Source organism: Carlito syrichta, unplaced genomic scaffold (assembly GCF_000164805.1).
Source record: "Carlito syrichta isolate Samal-C Ts95f unplaced genomic scaffold, Tarsius_syrichta-2.0.1 Scaffold314838, whole genome shotgun sequence".
Classification (NCBI taxonomy): Eukaryota; Metazoa; Chordata; class Mammalia; order Primates; family Tarsiidae; genus Carlito; species Carlito syrichta.
This window is the reverse complement of record NW_007258934.1, coordinates 441,461-461,205: the sequence shown is the minus strand read 5'-3', so window position 1 is coordinate 461,205 and position 19,745 is coordinate 441,461. Positions and strand designations below refer to the sequence as shown.

The 19,745-nt window shown below is 50.2% G+C and overlaps 2 protein-coding genes across 3 annotated transcripts; one reads left to right on the top strand and one right to left on the bottom strand.

Moving 5' to 3' along the window:
- The first annotated feature begins 1,210 nt into the window (after positions 1-1,210).
- On the top strand, positions 1,211-19,286 carry CUNH1orf226 (chromosome unknown C1orf226 homolog). Of its 2 annotated transcripts, XM_021705939.1 has the most exons (4): positions 1,211-1,476; positions 3,297-3,449; positions 17,533-17,845; positions 18,656-19,286. In XM_021705939.1, exons 1-4 carry the CDS (start codon positions 1,257-1,259, stop codon positions 19,152-19,154), a joined length of 1,185 nt encoding a protein of 394 aa, XP_021561614.1. In that variant the 5' UTR covers positions 1,211-1,256; the 3' UTR covers positions 19,155-19,286. The 2 variants fall into 2 exon arrangements, with proteins under 2 accessions (XP_021561614.1, XP_008070257.2); XM_008072066.2 differs by lacking the exons at positions 1,211-1,476; positions 3,297-3,449 and adding an exon at positions 14,499-14,656.
- SPATA46 (spermatogenesis associated 46) lies at positions 9,863-12,741 on the bottom strand. The gene is made up of 3 exons (XM_008072069.2): positions 12,620-12,741; positions 11,037-11,150; positions 9,863-10,393 (listed from the first exon to the last, which is right to left on the bottom strand). The coding sequence occupies exons 1-3, from the start codon at positions 12,720-12,722 to the stop codon at positions 9,870-9,872; spliced, it is 741 nt and encodes a 246-aa protein (XP_008070260.1). The 5' UTR covers positions 12,723-12,741; the 3' UTR covers positions 9,863-9,869.
- Positions 19,287-19,745: the final 459 nt, after the last annotated feature.

The window sequence follows — 19,745 nt, the reverse complement described above, 5'->3', positions numbered from 1 at the left end:
CTGGTTGTTGGGAGGGGCAGATCCTGGGCCAGCAGGTCGCTTGGCCTGGTGTGGTTAGACAGTGAGTTTACCTTGGTCCTTTACTCCCTGATAAGATATGAATCTCTTTGGGAGGACACTGTGCTTCAGAAATTCGAGTATTTGTTTTCTCAGCAAGAGAATCCACTGATGCTTCTGACTTCCCGTCTGTCTGCCCTCTCCATCCTCGTTCCACTGCCCCCAGTCACCTGGCTCCACACCGTGTTTTTGATCCAAGAACACCCTCTTCCCCATGAGCTGCCTTGGTCCAGGCCACCAAATTCATTAGTTCTTTTTCTTCAGGGACCTTCTGAAACCCTCCCTGAAGCCCTTTATCTGCTTCTTGGCACAAGAATCCCTTGTGCGAACACTGGTATTAACCTTGTGGCTCAGTTTCTTCGTGCCAGAGTCCTGATATAATTGTCCTTGTCTCTTCCCACTGAGTTACATCTCCACATGAGATTACTCACCAAGAACAGAGCAGAACAGACACCTGGGTCCCACACATGCTGAGTGAGCTGTTGTCAGCTGCTCTGCCATGAGAAGGTTGTGAATCGATGAGGGTGCTGTAAATTGTTCACTTCAGCCCTTCTAGGGTGATTGGAGAAGGCCCGCTTAAGAGTCAGTCAGCAAATGTTTGGTCCCTGCCAGGTATGAATAGCAGTCCTAGGTGTCTGCTATGGGAAAGAAAACGGGAATAGCCAGGGAAAGAAGCGATACCCACAGACTTTAAAAGACAGGCTTTATTACGACCACCTCACTAATTTAAACAGCCTTATGCAGTGCTTTATTTATTGTTACATTTGAGTATGCAGAGGGGAGGAAAAATTATATGGGGTTTGTTGTGAAACTGTGTAGCCAGTGGGTCAACAAAATCAGTGTTTAGGGGTTTTTGTTTGTTTGTTTGAGGGGTTCTCCCCTCAACAAGGCAATGCCATGTTAGGTGCTGCGAGAGTTCTCCAAGTAGGGAATGAGCACTTTGGGGGGATGGGTGAGTGTAAATAGCTCCTTCCTTCTGCCCTTGGTTTGGGGCCCAGAGTGGCATCTTAGTGATGTGTCATGGCCCTTGCTTGGGATACACAGAGAAATTCACAAGGCCAGTGGACCAGCTTCTTTTGACTCCTCCAGAATTCTAAGCCCAGGTGCCCATTCTGCCTGGGAAGGGCTTCTTCATCCTGAATTGAACTTGGAGGGCATTTCTGGTTCCAGCCATCTGCCAGCGAGTCTCATGTGCATTCATGTCCCTCTCTTCTCTCTGTCCTGTCTTCTCTGCCCCCTCTTCCTCTCTGCAGGTTCACTTGCTGAAGGACCAGTTGGCTGCTGAGGCCGCAGCACGGCTGGAAGCCCAGGCTCGCGTGCACCAGCTCCTGCTGCAGAACAAGGACATGCTCCAGCACATCTCTCTGCTGGTCAAGCAGGTGCAGGAGCTGGAGCTGAAGCTGTCAGGACAGAACGCCAGTAAGCCCATACCCTACCCAGCCTTGCCTCCTTCTGTGAAGGCTCTGGAAAATGTGTTATTCTCCCCAAAGCTTTTGGTGCTGCTTTTATGGACCTCTGACCTGCCCCTGTGTCACAGCAGAAAATAAAGGCAGCTTTGTTTGTCCTCTTCATATACTTCATGAATCACAGAATTGCAGGGCCAGAGAAGATCTTGACTGCCTTCTAATCCAGTCTCCAGGCTTGGCCTCGAACGTCCCTGCAGTCACTGCTGTGTACACAGTCTCTCCTTGATGGGGGCTTGGGTACTCTGTGCCCTCAGGCAACCCATTTCTTTCTCAGAGGACTTTTTCAGTTAAAGTACAGTATAGTGAGCACCTGTTGGGTGTCATGCTCTCTGGGATCTCTGTGGGAGGCATCTAACTGTTTACTAGTTTACTACTCTCTGCACTGTGTATGGCATGTCTCTGCTGCATAGAAAAAACTGGTAGCAGTGTATCTGGATAAGATGGTGGAGTGACAAAGATTGCCTGTTGTTCCCCGCTTTCCCCCCTGGCTCACCCAGGACGCTACCTCTACACCCAGCCCCCGCTAGACAGGACTGGGAAGCAGCAGAAGGCAGGATATTTCCACGCCTCCCACTTGAGCTTATCTGTGAGTTTTATGTGTGCTCAGAGTGTATAGGGGCTGTGTACAGGTAAATTGATCTGCTATAGCTCAGGCCAGAAACTGTGATAAATTTATATGGAAGTTCATTTAATCTTGATGGTGGTAGATGTTGATATGCCAGTCTTACAAATAAGGAAACAGATTCAGAGGGGTTAGGTAACTAACTTGAGCTTTCAGGCCTAGCAAGGAATGGAGCCAAGATTCAAACCAAATCTAATCTAACCTTTTCCCAGCTATACCAGTGCCCCCTAAACTCCCATGGGCTCCTTTAAAAATGCTTATGATTGGGTCCAACCTACAGAGATTCTGCAATATGAGGTCTGGGTCTGGGGCAGGGCTGGGAGTCTGTATCTTCAAGTGGCCCAAAGGTATGTATTGGAAACCACCATACTTGACCACTCTGTAAACCTCTCTGGAGTTTCCAGATTTCTGTTTGTTTATTAAGACCCTGCTTTATCCTAATTAATACTGATTTATAAGTTTGTACTAAAGGTTACCTCATGCTTTTTAACACCATTCTTCCATTTGGTACCTTTTTCCTACCACAAACCCCATTCAAGGCATTCAGTGGCCTCCCCAGATTATCATGTGGTGCTCACGGCCCCACAGTTTCCATGGTCCCAAAGCTCCTCTCTTCCAACCAGATGTGTCTGGGGCTGTGTGGAGGTGAAATATTAAGAGATACAGGCTTGGTGCAGTGGCTCACGCCTGTAATCTCGGCACTTTGGTATACCAAAGAGGGTAGATTACGTCACCCCAGGGATTCACGGCCAGCCCGGGCACGTTAGCGAGACCTCGTCTCTACAATAAATCAAAAAATTAGCCAGGCATGGTGGTGCGTGCCTATAATCCCAGCTACTTGAGAGGCTGAGGCAAAAGAATTGTTTGAATCCAGCAGGGTGAGGCTGCAAGGAGCCTTACCATGCTGCTGCACTCCAGCCAGGGCAGCAGAGTGAGACCTGACTCAAAAGAGAGAGAGAGACAGACAGACAGACAGACACACCGGGGTGGGGGATGGGAGAAAGAAACAGAGACATGGAGAGAGAGAGATGCAACCCTCCTGTGAGTTGGGCAGGAAAGGACTATGGCAGACACATAGACTGTCAGAAGGCAGGCTTCCCAAATCAACATCTCCTAACTCGTCCCTCCTCTTCCTCTTGTCTCCCCTCCAGTGGGCTCACAGGACAGCTTGCTGGAGATCACCTTTCGCTCTGGAGCCCTGCCTGTGCTCTGTGACCCCACGACCCCTAAGCCAGAGGACCTGCACTCGCCACCGCTGGGCGCGGGCTTGGCTGACTTTGCCCACCCAGCGGGCAGCCCCTTAGGTAGGCGCGACTGCTTGGTGAAGCTGGAGTGCTTCCGCTTTCTCCCACCTGAGGATACCCCACCCCCTGCGCAGGGCGAGCCGCTCCTGGGTGGCCTGGAGCTCATCAAGTTCCGGGAGTCGGGCATCGCCTCGGAGTACGAGTCCAACACGGACGAGAGCGAGGAGCGAGACTCGTGGTCGCAAGAGGAGCTGCCACGCCTGCTGAATGTCCTGCAGAGGCAGGAGCTGGGTGATGGCCTGGATGATGAGATCGCCGTGTAGGTGCCAGGGCCAGGAGATGGCGAGGAGGCGTGTTGTGCGGAGAGGCCATGTCTGGCTGCAGCCTGGGTAGGGGGATGTCCAGCCAATGGCAGTGCCAAGGAGAATGCCCAGAGGCCGAGAGAGTGAGGTTTCCAGAAAGGATTAAGATGTTGCTCTGGAGGGTAGAGTGGGGAAGAAATTGGATCTTCAAAGGCGAACCAGCTTCTCTCTTCTACTTGCTACTGAAGGGTGATTGGGGCAGGGCCTTCCAGAGCCCATGGCTTTGGAAGAGGATCCCTCTTCAAGACCACCAGGCTGTTGGATGAGCTACTGCCCACCTACTCTGTCGTGCCCCCAGATCCCCTCCCATGCCCTCCCCATCTCCGTGGTCTCGATCATGAAGGGAAGCCATTGGTACCTTCTCAGGTACTTTGTTTCTGGATATCAGGATGCTACCGGTTGTCTGACCCTTCCCTGACCTCTATACGAAGAATTCCTTCCCCAGGCACTTGCTGAGACTGTAGAGGTTGAGTGCTCTGGGCTGCAAAAGCCAGGCTATTCCTTGTAGTATGAGCATGGAATTGGGATGGGTCACAGTGGATGCGCTTTTAGAGGAACTGAATCCAAACATTTTCTCTAGCCAGGTGTTGGATGTTGCTTCAGAGAGAACCTGGGAGCTTTAACATGGTTCAGACCCTTGCTTTGAGAACCCAGGGGGGACAGCCTGTTTGCTGCCACAAGTCACTTAGATCTGATTTTTCAGTTAGACAGCCCTGCCCTGCCCACCTCCTGCTTGAAGCCCAGCCCATCTACATGGAGGCTGGGAATTGCCCCCTGCCTCCTCCCCACCTGTGCCCTGCCACGGGGGCTGTGCCAACTGAAACTTTGCAGCACTTTGCCTCTATGAAAGCCTCCAAGACCTAGAGCCCCCAGCCTTACCTCTTATCCTGTGCCCTCCACTGGGCAGTAGTGGTCAATTTTTATTTCCCAAAAAAGAAAAAAGTAGGAACACAGGTTGTTAGCTGAGACTGCTTTTGTCTACTCTTCGGAAACACTGCCACTTGGGTCAGGGACCACAGCCCCATCCCCCTTGGCCCGTCTCTCTGGGTGCGTGCCTCAGGCACACCTGTATAAAGTGCCACGTGAGATTCTCCTTTTACCGTCTAGCCTTGTCCAGGCATCACTACTCCGGGACGGGGTGGCTGGGGCAGTGAGGAAAAGCTCCTTTTGCTCCTGTAAGGCCTTAAGTGGCTGTTTACAGATTTTCGAGTGCCTGAAGAGATTGCCGAGACATGCTAGAGTCATATGTTTGGGGAATTAAGTCTTTATCTTGGACAGCAAGCTACAGACCCAGACTGCAGTATTATCAGAGGGTCAATTGGTAAGGATATGGTCACCCCAAAATGTGGTTTGCCAACCCTAGCTTTGCTTTAGAATTTCTATAAATGAAAGCGCAGCCCTTTTCTTACAGCCATAGTTGGATTTCTTGTAGTCCAGAAAGTCCAAATTAAAGGAAATAAATGCAGCTTTATGTTAGCCCTCCTTGGTGCATCAGGGTGCCAGTGAAAATAGGAAGGGTGGTGAGTGTGTATGTGTACACATATGTTCATATGTACACATGTTTGAGGGAAGGTGTGTATGTGTATGTGGGAATGTGACAGAGAAAAGAGAATAGGAATCTCCAGGGTGTTTGAATCAATAGCCATATGTTTTTTTCCTTACATGGATTTAGTTGGAGAAGAGTGGTTCTATTTGCTTTGTTATATGATCTTATTAACCACTGGAAGTAGGTCCAGATATACAGGGAAAGAAGAACCAGAGGAGGGAGATCCGTGAGACTAAAGGAACAGCTGTCAGAAATCTAGTGTGTCTGAACCTAGCTTGCTTATGAATCTAACTTGGGATTCTTGAGTCGGAGCCCTCTTAGATTATTAGAATTTTGCGTGGCCAGGAGAAGGAAAGATCTGTTTTCTCCAGGCAAATAGGAGCGAAGGATAAAGCCTGAGGCCGGTGGATGAGGTGTGTGGAATGTGGTTAGAGAAGGCTTGAGGGGGTGGGGCTGGAGAGTGAATGAGGAAGGCAGTTGCTAAAATTGTCTTGAGAAGCTTGAGAAGGGAAAGAAGAAAGAAAATGGAGAGATGAAAGTTATCTGTGTTGCTGACTCTGGGACCCATTCAAGACTCTTGCCTTTGGGGTGTTCCGTGGGGGGTTCCACCTGCCTTGGCCCCACCTTCCCCAACTCGGGTCCTCCCTGGAGCCCTGGTTTGTGTCTTGGCATCCTCCCCAGTGTGACCCAAACCAGCACACACTTGGTGTGTGGAGGTGGAGACCAAAGGACAGATGTTGGGTCCTTGAAGGATCACCAGCCATGGGGGCCTACTGGGCAGGAAAGGGACCGTTGCAGACCTGGTTTAACAGCGATGTCCCCCCGTCCTCCTTCCTCCTCGCTTCTCACCCCGCTAACTCAACTCTGCCTCCCTCTTTGTCATCCTGCTCTGCCCTGTGTGGAGGACAAGTGGACACCAGGGACACCTACCTTATTGGTGTCCACCCCAGCCTGTCCCAGTTGCCAGCAGACTCTCAGGCACAGGAGGCTCTCACAGTTACAGAGCCAGGAAGGAATTTCTCTGCACTGGATGGACTGTATATTGGGACTGAAAACTATATTCCTTATATTCCTGCTTCTATCAATGCTCTCTGTAAAACCTCTTCCTGGCCTCATTTCTCTCAGCTGGTCCTGTTTAGGAGTTGTATTCCTTTTATTTACTCTTTGCTTGACTGCTTCCTCCTCCTCCCTCCCCCCAGCCTTCTACTTCCTAAAACTGTTGTGTCATTAACTCTGTTGGATCAACTCTCTGGGAAAAGATTCTGTTCATGTAAGTGCACTTACTCCCTGGATGTTGTCACTAGTCTAGTGGCTTTTGCTAAATAAACCTTTCTTATTTCTAAAAAGCTTTTCCATTGTCTTTTCTTGCTGCTTTTCTGCCTGCTCCTTCTCTCCTCCTCACTTTCACCCCACTCCCCTAGCCAGGCGGCATCAGCTCTGTGACACGGTTCCCAAGGGTGTGGGGTTTAGGAAGAATTCTCAAGTTCCCTGAAGGTGGAGAGGAAGATGGTGGCTTCATGTGCAGTTTCTGTAGACCAGCCTTGCAGGATCGGATTTTATCAGTGGGTTCTTAACCAGTGGTGAGTTCACTTCCCCGGGGGCTATTTGACAATGTCTGGAGACATTTTTGGTTTTCACAATGCTGCTGGCATGTAGTGGGTGAAAGCCAGGGGTACAGCTAAATGCCTTTCAGTGCACAGGACAGACTGCAGCTCCCCCCGCCCAACAAAAAATGATCCAACCCAAAATGTCAGTTGGGAAACTCTGGTCTATACTAACTTTTGCAGACTTTTCTGACCACAGGTTTTTTTCAAACCTCAACTATTATTGGAATACGTAGGCAGTAGTAGCAGCAAGTTTTGAGGGCTTGATGAAGTACTATGTCATAGGTGTTTTCCAATATAACTATATAATTGCATAATCATGACTGTCCCATGTACTGACTCCCTGACTAAATGTCTGAAATAGGTAGTTGGGAGAAGTCTGAATGGGTCCATTCCAGAAATATCCATGTTGGGAGCAACACAGGCTCCTCCCTATACCTACCTGGGAGGATTTTATGGTGTCACTGCAACACAACTCAACAGATTCATCCCAACTCATGGGAATGTGGGCTTCCCTATGGTGGGTAAGACGAAAGGGAGGAGGAAGCTGAGAAAGGAGGGGATGTTTGAGAAACAAGGAGTGAAAATATACAGAGCACTTTTGGGGAGCTAGACTGCTTTGCTGGTACTTTTAGCCATTCTGAAGGCAGAGGGTGCGTTAGGCCTGATACTTTGTCAGGCCCAGGCAAGAGGAAAAGTTGGAAGGATCAGATAAGCCAGATTCGCATGTCCTCTGTTCTTTTCTGGCTGAGTGAACTGAACTGAGCTTTACAGTCTCATGTGTAAGATGGGGATAGTATGAACCACATAAAGCTATTGTGGAGAGTAAATGAGATTGTATGTTAAAAGCCCCCAGCAGATAGTGCCTGGCACTGACCCAGGATATAGTACAGTTTACCTTTTGTTAGCTTCCTCCCACCTGCCCCTGTGCTGGTCAGTGGAGTTGTTTGCTGAGTGCTTTTTCTTGCTGTGCTGAGACTTTATGCAGCTATGTACTGATAAAATTCCTGGGGCTATAACCGAGACTGCATTGACCATGAAATATGGAAAGTTCCTTGTCTCTGGGGAGAAGACACTAACCACAGGCACCTGCCAGGCGGCATGGGCTGTGACACTTGGGCTCAGTCCCTGGCCCAGTTGCTTTTCCTCTTGTGATGTGTCCGTACCTGTCAGGCAGATGTCCTGGAGGAAGGAGTGTGGAGTTGGTGGAGGACAGCAGATATGATTAGGATGCTTCCTTTCCTGATTCTCCCAGGTGGTGCTGACACTGTGAGCGGTCTCCTCCCTCCCTTTTCTGTCATGTGTGCCCCTTCTTGTACTAACTTAAGAGCCTCATCAAAGGGACACACATGCACAGCCACATGGTAAGGAGGAAGCTTCCAGGGCGCAAGTGGCTTTTCCATTCATGGAAGCAGTATTTCAGAGTAAGGCCCAGAAAGACCTGCCCAGAGTAACTCATCTGCCCCCTCAGGGGATGGGGTCCTGGGAATGATGTCGGAGCTGCTGAGAGACCATCTCTCCCAAAGTGGATCGGTGATGATCCACACGTCCCGGCTCCTGGTCGGGTCACGTAGCCTCTGAGACGTTGACTGGGTGGAGTAGGGGACAGAACAGGGTGAGAAGCAGCAGTTGGGGGTGAAGGTCCAGAGTGCTCTCACTGGACTGAGATTGTATGTTAAAAGCCTCCAGCTTTTGAGGTAATGGGGATCTGAACTCAGCCTCTCTCTCTCTCTCTCTCTCTCTATGGGAAACCAAAGAACCACACGTGAGATTTGGGTTGCACAGTGTTAAGCAGAGCAGCTCTGCTTAAACCACAGAGTAAGGGTCTAGCAAGAGCTAATGTGTATCCACTGGGAGGGTGAGGGAGGACCCTCCGCCCCACCTGCTGGCCAACCTGTGAGGGAGGCAAAGACTAGGGAGGGTTTGGTGCCAGTGTTCCTGAAAGGCCATGCCCTACTGCAGCCAGAAGGTCACTAAGTCACTGGGGAAATAAAACAAGAAGGAAATAAGGTCTAAAAATACAACTAACATGTTCAGTTTTGTTTGTTTTTTTTTTCTTCATTTTTTAAGCTCTATATAATGGGCAAAGTAGATGTCTTTGTTGTGTCCCTGATGCTCACCTATCTTTCTGGGTCAGATTGGCAGTGAGGTTCACTCAGGAATGGAGTAAATTTAGGCTGTCCACTGGGCTCATTACTTGGTAACAGGAAACAGCGTCCTCCCATGTTTACCTGCCCATTTTGACCTGACTTAAAGCAGTCGTGAAAAGATATCACCTGGGTCAAAAGCAGTCCTGTTCTGCTTAAGAGGTGCCTGCTCAAAGTAAATGACGGTGCTATGTGCAATGGGAACAGGCTCAGCCTGATTTGCCCCTTTCCTACCTTACGCTTAGAGGCATATGTCCACCCCTCAGAAGATCTGCCATTTAAGAAGTCTTTAGAAAAAACTGCAGAGATTCCCTCCACCTGCAAACAGGAGAGGACATCCGACCCCTTTTCCCCAGTGTGGGGCAAGGACTGGCCGTGTGGGGACCAACTGGAAGGCTGGCATCCTAGAGCAGTGGTTCTCATAGCTGAGCTGCACCAGAATCACCTGGAGGGCTGGTCGGAAAACAGATTTCCAGGCCCACCTCTAAAGTGTTGAATTCAGTAGGTCTGCATAGGGCCTGAGGATCCCCAGGGAATGCTGAGACTGCTGGTATGGGCACCTCACTTTGAGAACCACTGTCTTAGAGGACATGCCCAGGCTTTCAGGTATTGGCTTTATTTTTAAGAGAGCGAAAAAGAGAAGGGCAGGGAGTAGGTGTGGTGTTGCCAGGCAACTGTCAGCCAGCAGATATGAGAGCTGGAATCTGGGAGGGACAGCAGGTGGTACAGGGTGACTTCAGACTGGACAGAAGTTTGTGACTAACTTTGATTTATTGGCATCCCTCTGGAGATACCCCATTTTCCCGGGGTGTCTAGCCGGACTACTTGAAGGCCTGGCAGCTGCCCAAGGAGACCCTGTCTCCCGACCGTGCCTTCTCCTTGCCCCAGAGGTCTTTCAGCTTGCGGTAGTACACCTTGCAGCTGAACCCCTCCTTGAAGCCCCCTTTGATGTGGCTCTTGAGAGAGTGGAGGGTGGGGTACATGCGGCAGCAGGCTGCACACTTGTAACCGTTTTGCTGTGCCAGGTGCCACTTAGAGGCCATTAGGATATCCTGGCACGTGATGTAGTCCTTGGAGTCCAGGCCGTGCCTGTATTTCTTGGTGGCTTCTCGGGGGCAAGTGTTCTCAGGGGAGGAACAGGACGAACAGATGCTCTCAGCCATGTCCTCAGGAAGGCAGGTGTCCCCCCCGCCCTCATCCCGCTGCACTTCTGGGAAGCTGCAGACCTCCAAGTGGCTCTCCTTATCTGAGCATACGAAGTAGCTGTAGGGGGAGAACCAGGGCCGGTAGATGGTGCAGTTCCTCCTCAGCTGCTCCTCGTTCTGGGTGGCCCCCAAGGTGTAGTCTGCAAACGACAGGACTGGGTCTGAGCCTCGGGTGGCAAGCAGTGGGGCTGATGAGGCTGGGAGCCATGGGTGGAAGCAGAAGGGCAAGAAGCATCAGGCGTGGCCTTGGCGACCCTCACCCCACCATGATGGCATTCATTCTCGCTGCTTTCTTTTTCTCTTAGTACAAATGGCCACTGGATCTTGGGCCTGGAGAGGCCCTTTCCAGCTACTGAGCGTTGGTATTTGTCAGGTCCTTCCTCCCTGGAGACACCTTGTCCTCGGACTCCTCTCAAGGTAGACACACACAGGTGGTCCAGTGGACAGCCAGGCCCCTGGCCTCCTACCATCCCCCTCTTCGCCACTGAATGGCTGTGGTCATGTTTCAGCTTCACTGCCCGCCTCGACCCCTCCAAGCCCACACAAACAGAAGCTGCTCTTGCACACCGGCTTGAGAAACAGAAGGAGGGAGGCAAAGCGAGGCGAGGCAGGAGGCCTCTGCAGGCCTGCAGGCCTTTTCCCAAGGGAGAAGGGTCACATGGACTGCGGGTGGAAAGGTAGCACATGGTAACCAAGCTCACGGACACCCTTCCCTTAGGACAGCAGTCCTTGTCCATGTTCAGCTTCTTCACTGTTCCCGCCCAGAGCCAGAGAAGGCCTCACCTGGTAAGAGCGTCGTGTTATGCACCCCATGCCGGAGAGTACTACTTTGGTACAGGGGTGACAGGGCCTGAGCTGTGCTGGATGCCTCAGAGGGTGCCGCTGTCTTTGCGATGTCTGGGTTGCAGGAGAAACACTGGTGAGCTGAGCAAGGTTGGGAGACTGCTTCTCGGGACTCCCCAAGACATATAGAAGTGCAACCTCTATGCTTTAAAGCATCTCAAAGCTGAAGCAAAACAGTGACCTCTCATACACAGGAAGGCAGAGCTATTCTGGGTGACATCCTAGGGAATTCCAAATGGGGCAGTTTCATTCAGGCCTAAGAAAGATCCTCTGAAAAAAGGATTAAAGAGATGGCCCGGGTGACACCTCTCTTCCTGGCCCACCCCTCACCTGACCCTCCTACATCTCATCCCATGGATGACTTCATTCTGCACTGCAGGCCTCTGGACGCTCTGGGGCTGGGGTCACAGGCTGCGTAGCCATGTTAGTTACATGGTCCCTTTGAGGACGAGAAGCCTGATTCTGCAGTTGAAACATCTCACACCCACAGTCAGAGAAGGTTCCTGCAGGCCCTCACTGCAGGGCACACCTTAGCATAGCTGCTAACACTTGATAAAAGGCAGACCTGCCTCAAATCCCAGAATAGTAGCTGCGCTCACTTTAAGGCACAGATTCATAAATGTCACATGGATGGGCATATAGATGTTTCAGAAAACAACTCCACCTAGCAGTATCTCTCAAATTTGAGTGTGAATATGAATCGCCTGGGGATCTTGTTAAACATGCAGATTCTGATGGGTGGGTCCAGGATGGGGTCCTGAGCTTCTGCATTTCTAACAAGCTCCCAGGGGATGCTGATGTTGCAGGTCTGAGGACCATACTTGGAATAGCAAGTCCTCAGAGTGTCCGACTTTATTCCATAATATGCTCATCTATTATCCTGCTGCTGGGACTTCTCTGTTGGTTTGCCAAGTTGAAATCTTTTCCAGCTTATCAAAACAGAGCTAAAATTATTACTATTTTTTAAGCCAGGGTCTCACTCTGTCACTCAGGCTGGAGTGCAATGGCATGATCACGGCTCCCCGCGGTATCCACCTACTAGGCTCAGATGATGCTTCCACCTCAGCCTCCCAAGTAGCTGGGACTACAGGCAGGGCCAGCATGCCTGGCTAATTTTTTTTTTTTTGTAAAGATGAGGTTTCGCTCTGTTACCCAGGCTGGTCTCAAACTCCTGGCCTTGAGCCATCCTCCCACCTCAGCCTCCCAAAGTGCTAAGATTACAAGCATGCACTACTGTGCCCAACCTAAAACTACTCTTTATATATAGGCAGAATCTATGTTGAGATTTCATGCAGACTCTAGGGGGATAAAACTTGACAAATGTTTCCCCCTTCTTTCCTTGTCAAAAATCAATACACAGAAGGAACTACTTACCGTGAGTAGAGCATTTTGAAAAATTATTTTCTCCCCATATGCTGTTTGACTTTCTCACTATGTCATGGCCCTAGAACATGATCTGATAGAGTACTCAAAAGTTTCCCAGAAACCCACAAGTTTGCGGCCCTAGTAGCTCCAGAGTTTACCTGGCAAGCTGGTGGCACGTGAGGATATAATGTCAGGAAAAGTGCTCAGGGCAGAGGAAGAAACTCGAGGTCCAGAGATGCTGAGGAGTGAGAAGTTCTCCATATTCTGCCCACTCCAGGGTACGGAGACCCCACGCTTACTCCCAAGAAGCTGGCTGGGTTGTCCAGACGATCAACATTCCAAGCACAGTTGACATCACAAGGTCACATGATTCCGCTCACTAGCTAGGTTACCCCTTTGAAAGATGGAGTCTGTTGCCAGCAAGATTAAAACGTTTAAAGATTTTTTTCGACTTGTCATTCCTCAGTGGCCCGCCCAGGTTGAGAATACAGAGAGGAGGAAGAATGTGGTGGAGATATGGTAGAGATGCTGTCTTTTCATACCTTTGTCTTTATTCTCGTCACTTCTGTGTGGACCCTGCCACCCCCCTTCCCTCCACTCCAGAAACTTCTGTCCTCTCTGAGTGATCGTTTTCCTTTTCTTCTTCTTTATCAACCTAACCTTTGCTGCTGAATATTTGTGTTGTTTTAGTGTCTGTTGGGGTACAGGATATATATATATATCTCCTCCCTAGATACTCTCTCTCTCTCTCTCTCTCTCTCTCTCTCTGTCTCATGAAGTTTTGTTTTTTACATTTTCTTTGGCAATAATTTCAGATTTATGAAAGTTGCAAAAATAAAGTCAATACAAAGAACACCTGTATACCCTGGTGTTTATCAGATTTTCCTATTAACATTTGACCTTATTTGCTTTATCAATTCCCTTTCCCCCACTCCCCACCCACCCTGTGTATGTATACTTAACTTTTTCTCTGAACTATTTGAAGGTAAGTTACAAACATTATGTTCTCTGATGCCTAAGTGTCTCAGTGTGGGTTTCCTAAGAATAGGGACCAGATATTGTTTTCTGTGGTTGATGCTCTTTTCAGCAAGTGGCTAAAACACAAACGAGTAGCTCGCTTCATACCATTTTGCTCACTGTAAGTCAATTTGTGGCAGGACTGTGGACTCCAGAGAGGCAAGGTTGTCTCCTGCCTTTGCTTCACTTTTTTGTCAAATAGCAACCTGGCACACGAGTGGGATGTGGAATAAAGGTGAAAGATGATTGTGATGCTTTGAAGATAAACTGAAGGTGTCCCTTTTAGATCATCACAGCATGTCAATTAGATAACAGTGCTTTAGATCTCAATGGTGGATATCTTAATGTGACCTGGGGAGCTATGGCCACTGCAGAAATAGTGATGGGCTCCTTTCACGGTGGTGTGAAGCATGTATGAGCAGGGTGTGAGTCAGTTTCTGCACGTATGAGCCCAGAGTCATCTTCCTGCCTGTGTTTATTCACAATTCTTAAACATTTGAAGGACAATGGGAGAACATGATTTTCCTCGTGTTCCTCCCAAGTCACCTGGCTTGGAACATCAGAACATACTGGAATGTAACTTGAAGCCAGATACTTTGGCAGCTTTGAAGGTACTGACAGTTTCATTTTGGCCATTATGGTGTAGACATGGACCGTGGGTCTGGGCGTCAGTTTATGTGACTTCTAATGCCTCCTCCACCATTATCCTGAGTGTATCTTTCTGCTACTTGGTTTTCCTTCCTAGCTAAAATAGTGATTTACACGTGGAAAATAGCATTCATGTGAGTCATACACACACGACTCAGAGGACTTAGAATTTTGCTCTGTCTTGGCCCATCACGTTTTTCCAACTAGGAATTTTAGACACATGTAATGAAAAGGAGGCTCAGAATGTTGGGGGGGAATAGGGGCTGAATCTCTCAGTGCCTGTTTGTAGAGTTTTAAAAAATACAACCCCATTTTGGTTTAGTTACTGAAAAGTGTATGGGAACCTGATAATTCCAGGGTTTGTCACACTCCTAGTCACAGGGCCTCCGTGCATGCTATGTTCTCCCTAGGTGTCTTATTGCTGGTGGCCCAGGCAGGAGGTGACGCTCTCAAAGTGATTGGTCACTACGTAAAATGTGTCTTTCTCTCGTTTGTTTCCCACCTGCTTTCTGAGCCCCTTTCTTGGACAGGTAAGATATTCCGTTTCTTGTGGATGATGTCCACCCCTAGGTGCCCTCCTCTGCTTGGATATGTGCATGTTGGCGGGTGCTGGGGGAGGGCCACCCCACGGGGGTCCGGTCATCTTTCTCTCCTCCATCACCATTGCTTTCTGAACTACCAAGTGTCTAGTCTTGAGGCAGGAGGGACAGCGTGTGGGGGTCATTAGCGCCATCCACAGGAAGGAGGCTCATGACACACCTCTTGGGTGTGGGGATGATGGGAACCCCAGCAGAGCCCCCCACTTTGAAGAGGAGAGCAGCTTCTCCTGATCTGACCTCAGGAGTCCCTGTGGACCACTCCCATCGAGGGGTTTTTGAGTGTTTTTTTAATCAATGGACAAAGACTGGTGAGTACTTTCTCTACAGTATCAGCCCATCATACAGTCCATTTTAAGAGTTTATATAAAAGCCAAATTCAGTTAAACTGACTTATTAAGTGCCTACTGTTGGACAAGACCCTAAGCTTAGGCACTGTAGAAGATAAAAAGTAGCCCCTCAAGGAACTTACTGTTTTATTATAAACACAAGATGTATTTACCAGCAAGATTTAGACAACTGTGGAGTGTATGGTAGGCAATCTTTACATAACTTATGAATTCAGTGTATTTTGTAGATGACATTATGATGTGTGGAGAGCAAGAAGGTCAGGAAACCCAAGCTGGTGCATAATCCAGAGTTATTTATGTTTACTACAAAGTGTGTGCTTTAAAAGGGGGAAGGGGCTCATGATTTACAAATCACCTTGACAGGTAGTTTTGGTGCTTGTACTTATAAAAATGAGTGTGTCTGCTCTGAGAATCTAGTTTAAGCCAACAAGGAAAACACCAGAGAAAGATCTGACCCAGGATGCAGAGAGCATATGCTTTCCCCAGTGTTTCGTATGGTTTCGTGGTGGCCCGGATCCTTCCTGGTTTGGGAGAAGATAGTTAAATGGTTTAGTTTCCAAATCATTTTCACTGGTTTGCAGATTACATGGTTAAAGAAGAGGAGAAGGGTGTGGGACGTGGTAGGGAAATTGTGCCAAAATGGGTGACATGGCCAGATACACTCTTAGGAGAATCACCAGGTGCTGACGCTGCTTGTTACAGGGCAGGCTGGGTACCCCTGCTAGTGTGGTGGGTCTACTGGAGCACAGCCAGCTTGGTCCTTGTGTCCCAGTGATGCTGTCATGCAAGTTCCCTGCCACGTCCCACTCCGCTGTGGTGCTTTTGCCTGCACGTGCGTTAGGGGCCATTACAGAGGTGAAGACCACAGGGCTCATCCACAGAGAGCAGTCTCCACTCCTCCTCCCATGGCGTCCTCCCTGGCACCCAAAGGCCCTCAGAATATGGCTTATCCATATAGAATATGGCCTGGAGGGAATAGCACCACTGAAACCACCAGAAATAGAAAGTTCCACAAGGTTCCCCTGACCCAGGACACAGCAGTGCAGGGCAGAGAGAACTGCTCTAAGCAAAAATTCAGCAGAAGAAAAGGAACGCCCGAACCCCTGTTACTCGGTGAGAACAGACCCTTAGCAGAGGCCTTGACAAGGAGAGGAGCCTAGTGACCAAATGTAGCCTCTCCTTCCCCCAGACTGACAAAATATCTGGGGTAGTTGATATAGATAGAAACCTCTGGTCCAGTTCCAGGGCCCACAGTGGGTCTGGCTGCCTGGTTACTGAGCTAGATTTACAGATAAGGAAAGGATGCCTGGTGTGGGCATGTAAACAAAATGACTTAGAGCCTAGAGCTTTAGCCATTTGTACAACAAACTTTGAAGCTGCTGTCTTGGCCTCCTCAGTTTCTCGTCTACAAAATGGGTTTGTCAATTTAATTCAAGATATATACTGAGCACCTACCATGTACCAAACTCAGGCTGAGTGTTGAAGATACAAAGATAAATGAGGCATTGCCTCTGCTTGAAAATCTTAACAACCCAGTGGTTCCATACCCAGTTCTTGGAGCTCACTGTTCAAGACAAAGAAGATCCCTGAAAGAAGGATCAGGTAGCAGGCACATGTAGGCAGCTGTCCCATGATCCCAAGCAGGGCACAGTTGTAGAAAGAGCTTTGAGTTTTGGGTTCAGAGGCCCAAGTTCAAGTTCTGGCTCCCCCAGTAACTGACTGTGTGACGTCAGGCACGGCACTGCATTATACTGAGCCTGCCTGCTTCTTCCCTAAATAGGTCTCTCACCATGTCCCACCTCATTAGGTTGTGGTGAGGATGAAGTGAGCTGGTGTTTGTCAAGACCCTCATGCTTCACAGGCACTGGGTACCTACCCATTTGGGATACAATGACTCTAGACTTCTCCTCTGAAGTCTAGAATGAACCGACCCAACTCTCCAAAGTTCACTTCGGTAGACATGCAGAACTGCTGCCCTGTTTTCCATCGAGGAGATGAGATAGTCTTGTGGCCTTCCAACACCATGCCCCATGCCTGCTGCCCCGAGTCAGAGAGCTCAGCACGCACTCATTTGAAATATTGTGTTTCATTGCTTCATCCCTGTGTTTTCTTCACTTGAAGGACCTGATGACCCCAAGGTGAAGGGGTAAAACGGGTATAAAGGAATACCTGAGCGCCCTCTGTGTCCTTGGCACTGTGCTGTGTCCTTTTATTACGTCACTTTATTGTTTTTTATGGCTCCGGTTAGGCCCTGATTAATTTGGGTGGGGCAGAAGTGGAATCTCGAGTTCTGTGTCCCATCAAGAAAACTGCAGGGAAAAGTTCAGGAGCGCGAATATTTCCAAAGCCTTAGAAGCTGCAGGTTTTGGGGGTGGGGCAAGGAAAAGGAAAGCTAAATGACATGGCAGACACCCACTCCCCTCTCCTCACCGTCTCTCTCTCTTCCCTCTTTGTTCATAGTTGACCACAGCATGTTTGAGAATTTGAACACAGCCCTCACTCCAAAGCTCCAGGCCAGCCGCTCCTTCCCCCACCTATCCAGGCCTGCGGCTCCGGGCTCTGCCGAGCCTGGTGGGCCGGGGCTCTGGGTGGGCAGCAGCCAGCACCTCAAGAACCTGGGCAAGGCCATGGGGGCCAAAGTGAATGACTTCCTGCGGAGAAAGGAGCCCCCAAGCCTCGGCAGTGTGGGTGTGATGGAGATCAACAAGACTGCAGGGGCCCAGCTGGCCAGGGGTGCTGACGTGGCCTCGGGGGCCTGGCTGGAGGATGAGACGTGAGTGCCCCCACCTGCCCAACATCCCAGCCGCTCTGTGGGCCTACTTGAAGGGCTACAGGGACAAAGGGCAGTGTCTCCAGGGGAGGACAACCCTGAGGGGGGGGTGTGAGATTGTCATGTGGAGAAGGGCTGTAGGATGGGGCCATATTCATGGGAGCTGTCTTCGCCCCCACAGCACTGAGCACCCTCTGTGTCCTGGGCACTGTGCTGTATCCTTTTGTTGCATCACTTTGTTTAACCCTCACAGCAGCCCTGGGAGGTAGATTATCTTCCCATTCTACAGATAATTCGAGTTCAGAGAGGTGGAGTGAGGAGCTTGTGGTCTCAAAGTCAGTGCTTCGCACAACTGGACTCAAACCCAAGTTTTGCCCAGAAGCTCCCCAGGTGGATTCTCGTGTCTGGCCACTGCTGAGCCCCGCCGCCCTAGACTTGGTTGTGAGAAACCTGCCTTTGTCAGTGCCTACTGGGGCAGTGCAAGAGAAAGAAACCCCAGGCGTTTCTTTTCTATCCCCTCCTACCAATGGGTCCTCTCCAGGACTTGTTTTAAAACTCTATGCATTGAGGTGGTGACATCCTTCATGGGACTTATTATATGATGGGGTTCACCATGATCTTGATCCTGTCTTCTGGAGGCAGCTGCGTGCTGAAGACCTATACGTTAAACCAAGGATGCGAGTCCAAGGGTAGAGCGCCCGTTGGGTGGGTGGGTGAGTTGAAAGTGCAGTTGGAGTAGGAGAGACAGGAAGGCATTGTGGGCTGATGTTTCACTGTCCTTTAAAGCATGCCTGTTTATGATCAACCTCACAGGTCATTCCCGCAGGAAGCGTTCCCCCGGCTGGACCCTCCGCCTCCCATAACCAGAAAGCGAACCCCTCGCGCCCTGAAGACTACCCAGGACATGCTGATTTCATCGCAGCCTGTCCTCAGCAGTCTGGAGTACGGGACAGAGCCATCATCCGGGCAGCCCCAGGACAACCCTCCCACTGCCCAGCCTGTCCCAGCAGACGCTTCACAGCTAGAGGCCACCATGGAAGTCGGAGAGAAGGGCGAGGTTCTGTCCAACGGAGAGGTTTCCCTGTCGGTACCCGACCTCATCCACAAGGACAGCCAGGACGAATCCAAGCTAAAGACGACGGAGCATAGAAGGGCCTCCTCCCCTGGCCTCATCGAGCAGAATGGCCTCAAACTCAGCTTGAGCCCCATCAGCCTGGCTGAGTCCTGGGAGGACAGCAGCCCTCCTCCTCGGGCACGGACCTCCAGCCTTGACAACGAGGGCCCCCACCCAGACCTGCTGTCCTTTGAGTAGAGCCTCTTCTCTTTCCTGCTAAGTGCCACCTCCTCTTCCTGTTGCATCCTCTTCTGCTGTGCACACTGGCCCCCGCCCCAGTTCTGCCATGCCTTTTGCCTCCTTGCGTGGGACACCAGCAGAGGCCCGCCCTCCATCGCAGGATCTCACGGGGCTGGAAGTCCACAAGTAGTCCTACTTAAAGGTCGACCTGCAGAGTGGCCAAAGGACTTGGTGCCCCCTCTGGGTTGCTGGCTGCAGCCCTTGGGTATCAGAGCCCTTCCGTTCCCAAGCTTGTCCTGGCTTCCTATGGAATTATAGGGCCACCAGCTCAAGATGATGGGTCTTGCAGGAATCCTCTTTCCTGTCCCCCATATGCTGCCTGCACCCCTGCTCTTCCCCAACCCCACACCTGTCTCAGGTGGGGAATGGTGGGCTTGGCTTGATGATGGGCCCAGTCCTAGAAAGCCACACACCCTGACTGCAGCCCAGCCGTGGCCTCTCCAGGTCCCAAGACCCATGCAGGCCCGTGGTTGCCATCTTTCCTCCGCCCCTGAGGTAGAAGCCAAAGGAAATATTTACCGGACCTGAGACCTTGAGAGTTCACCCAGG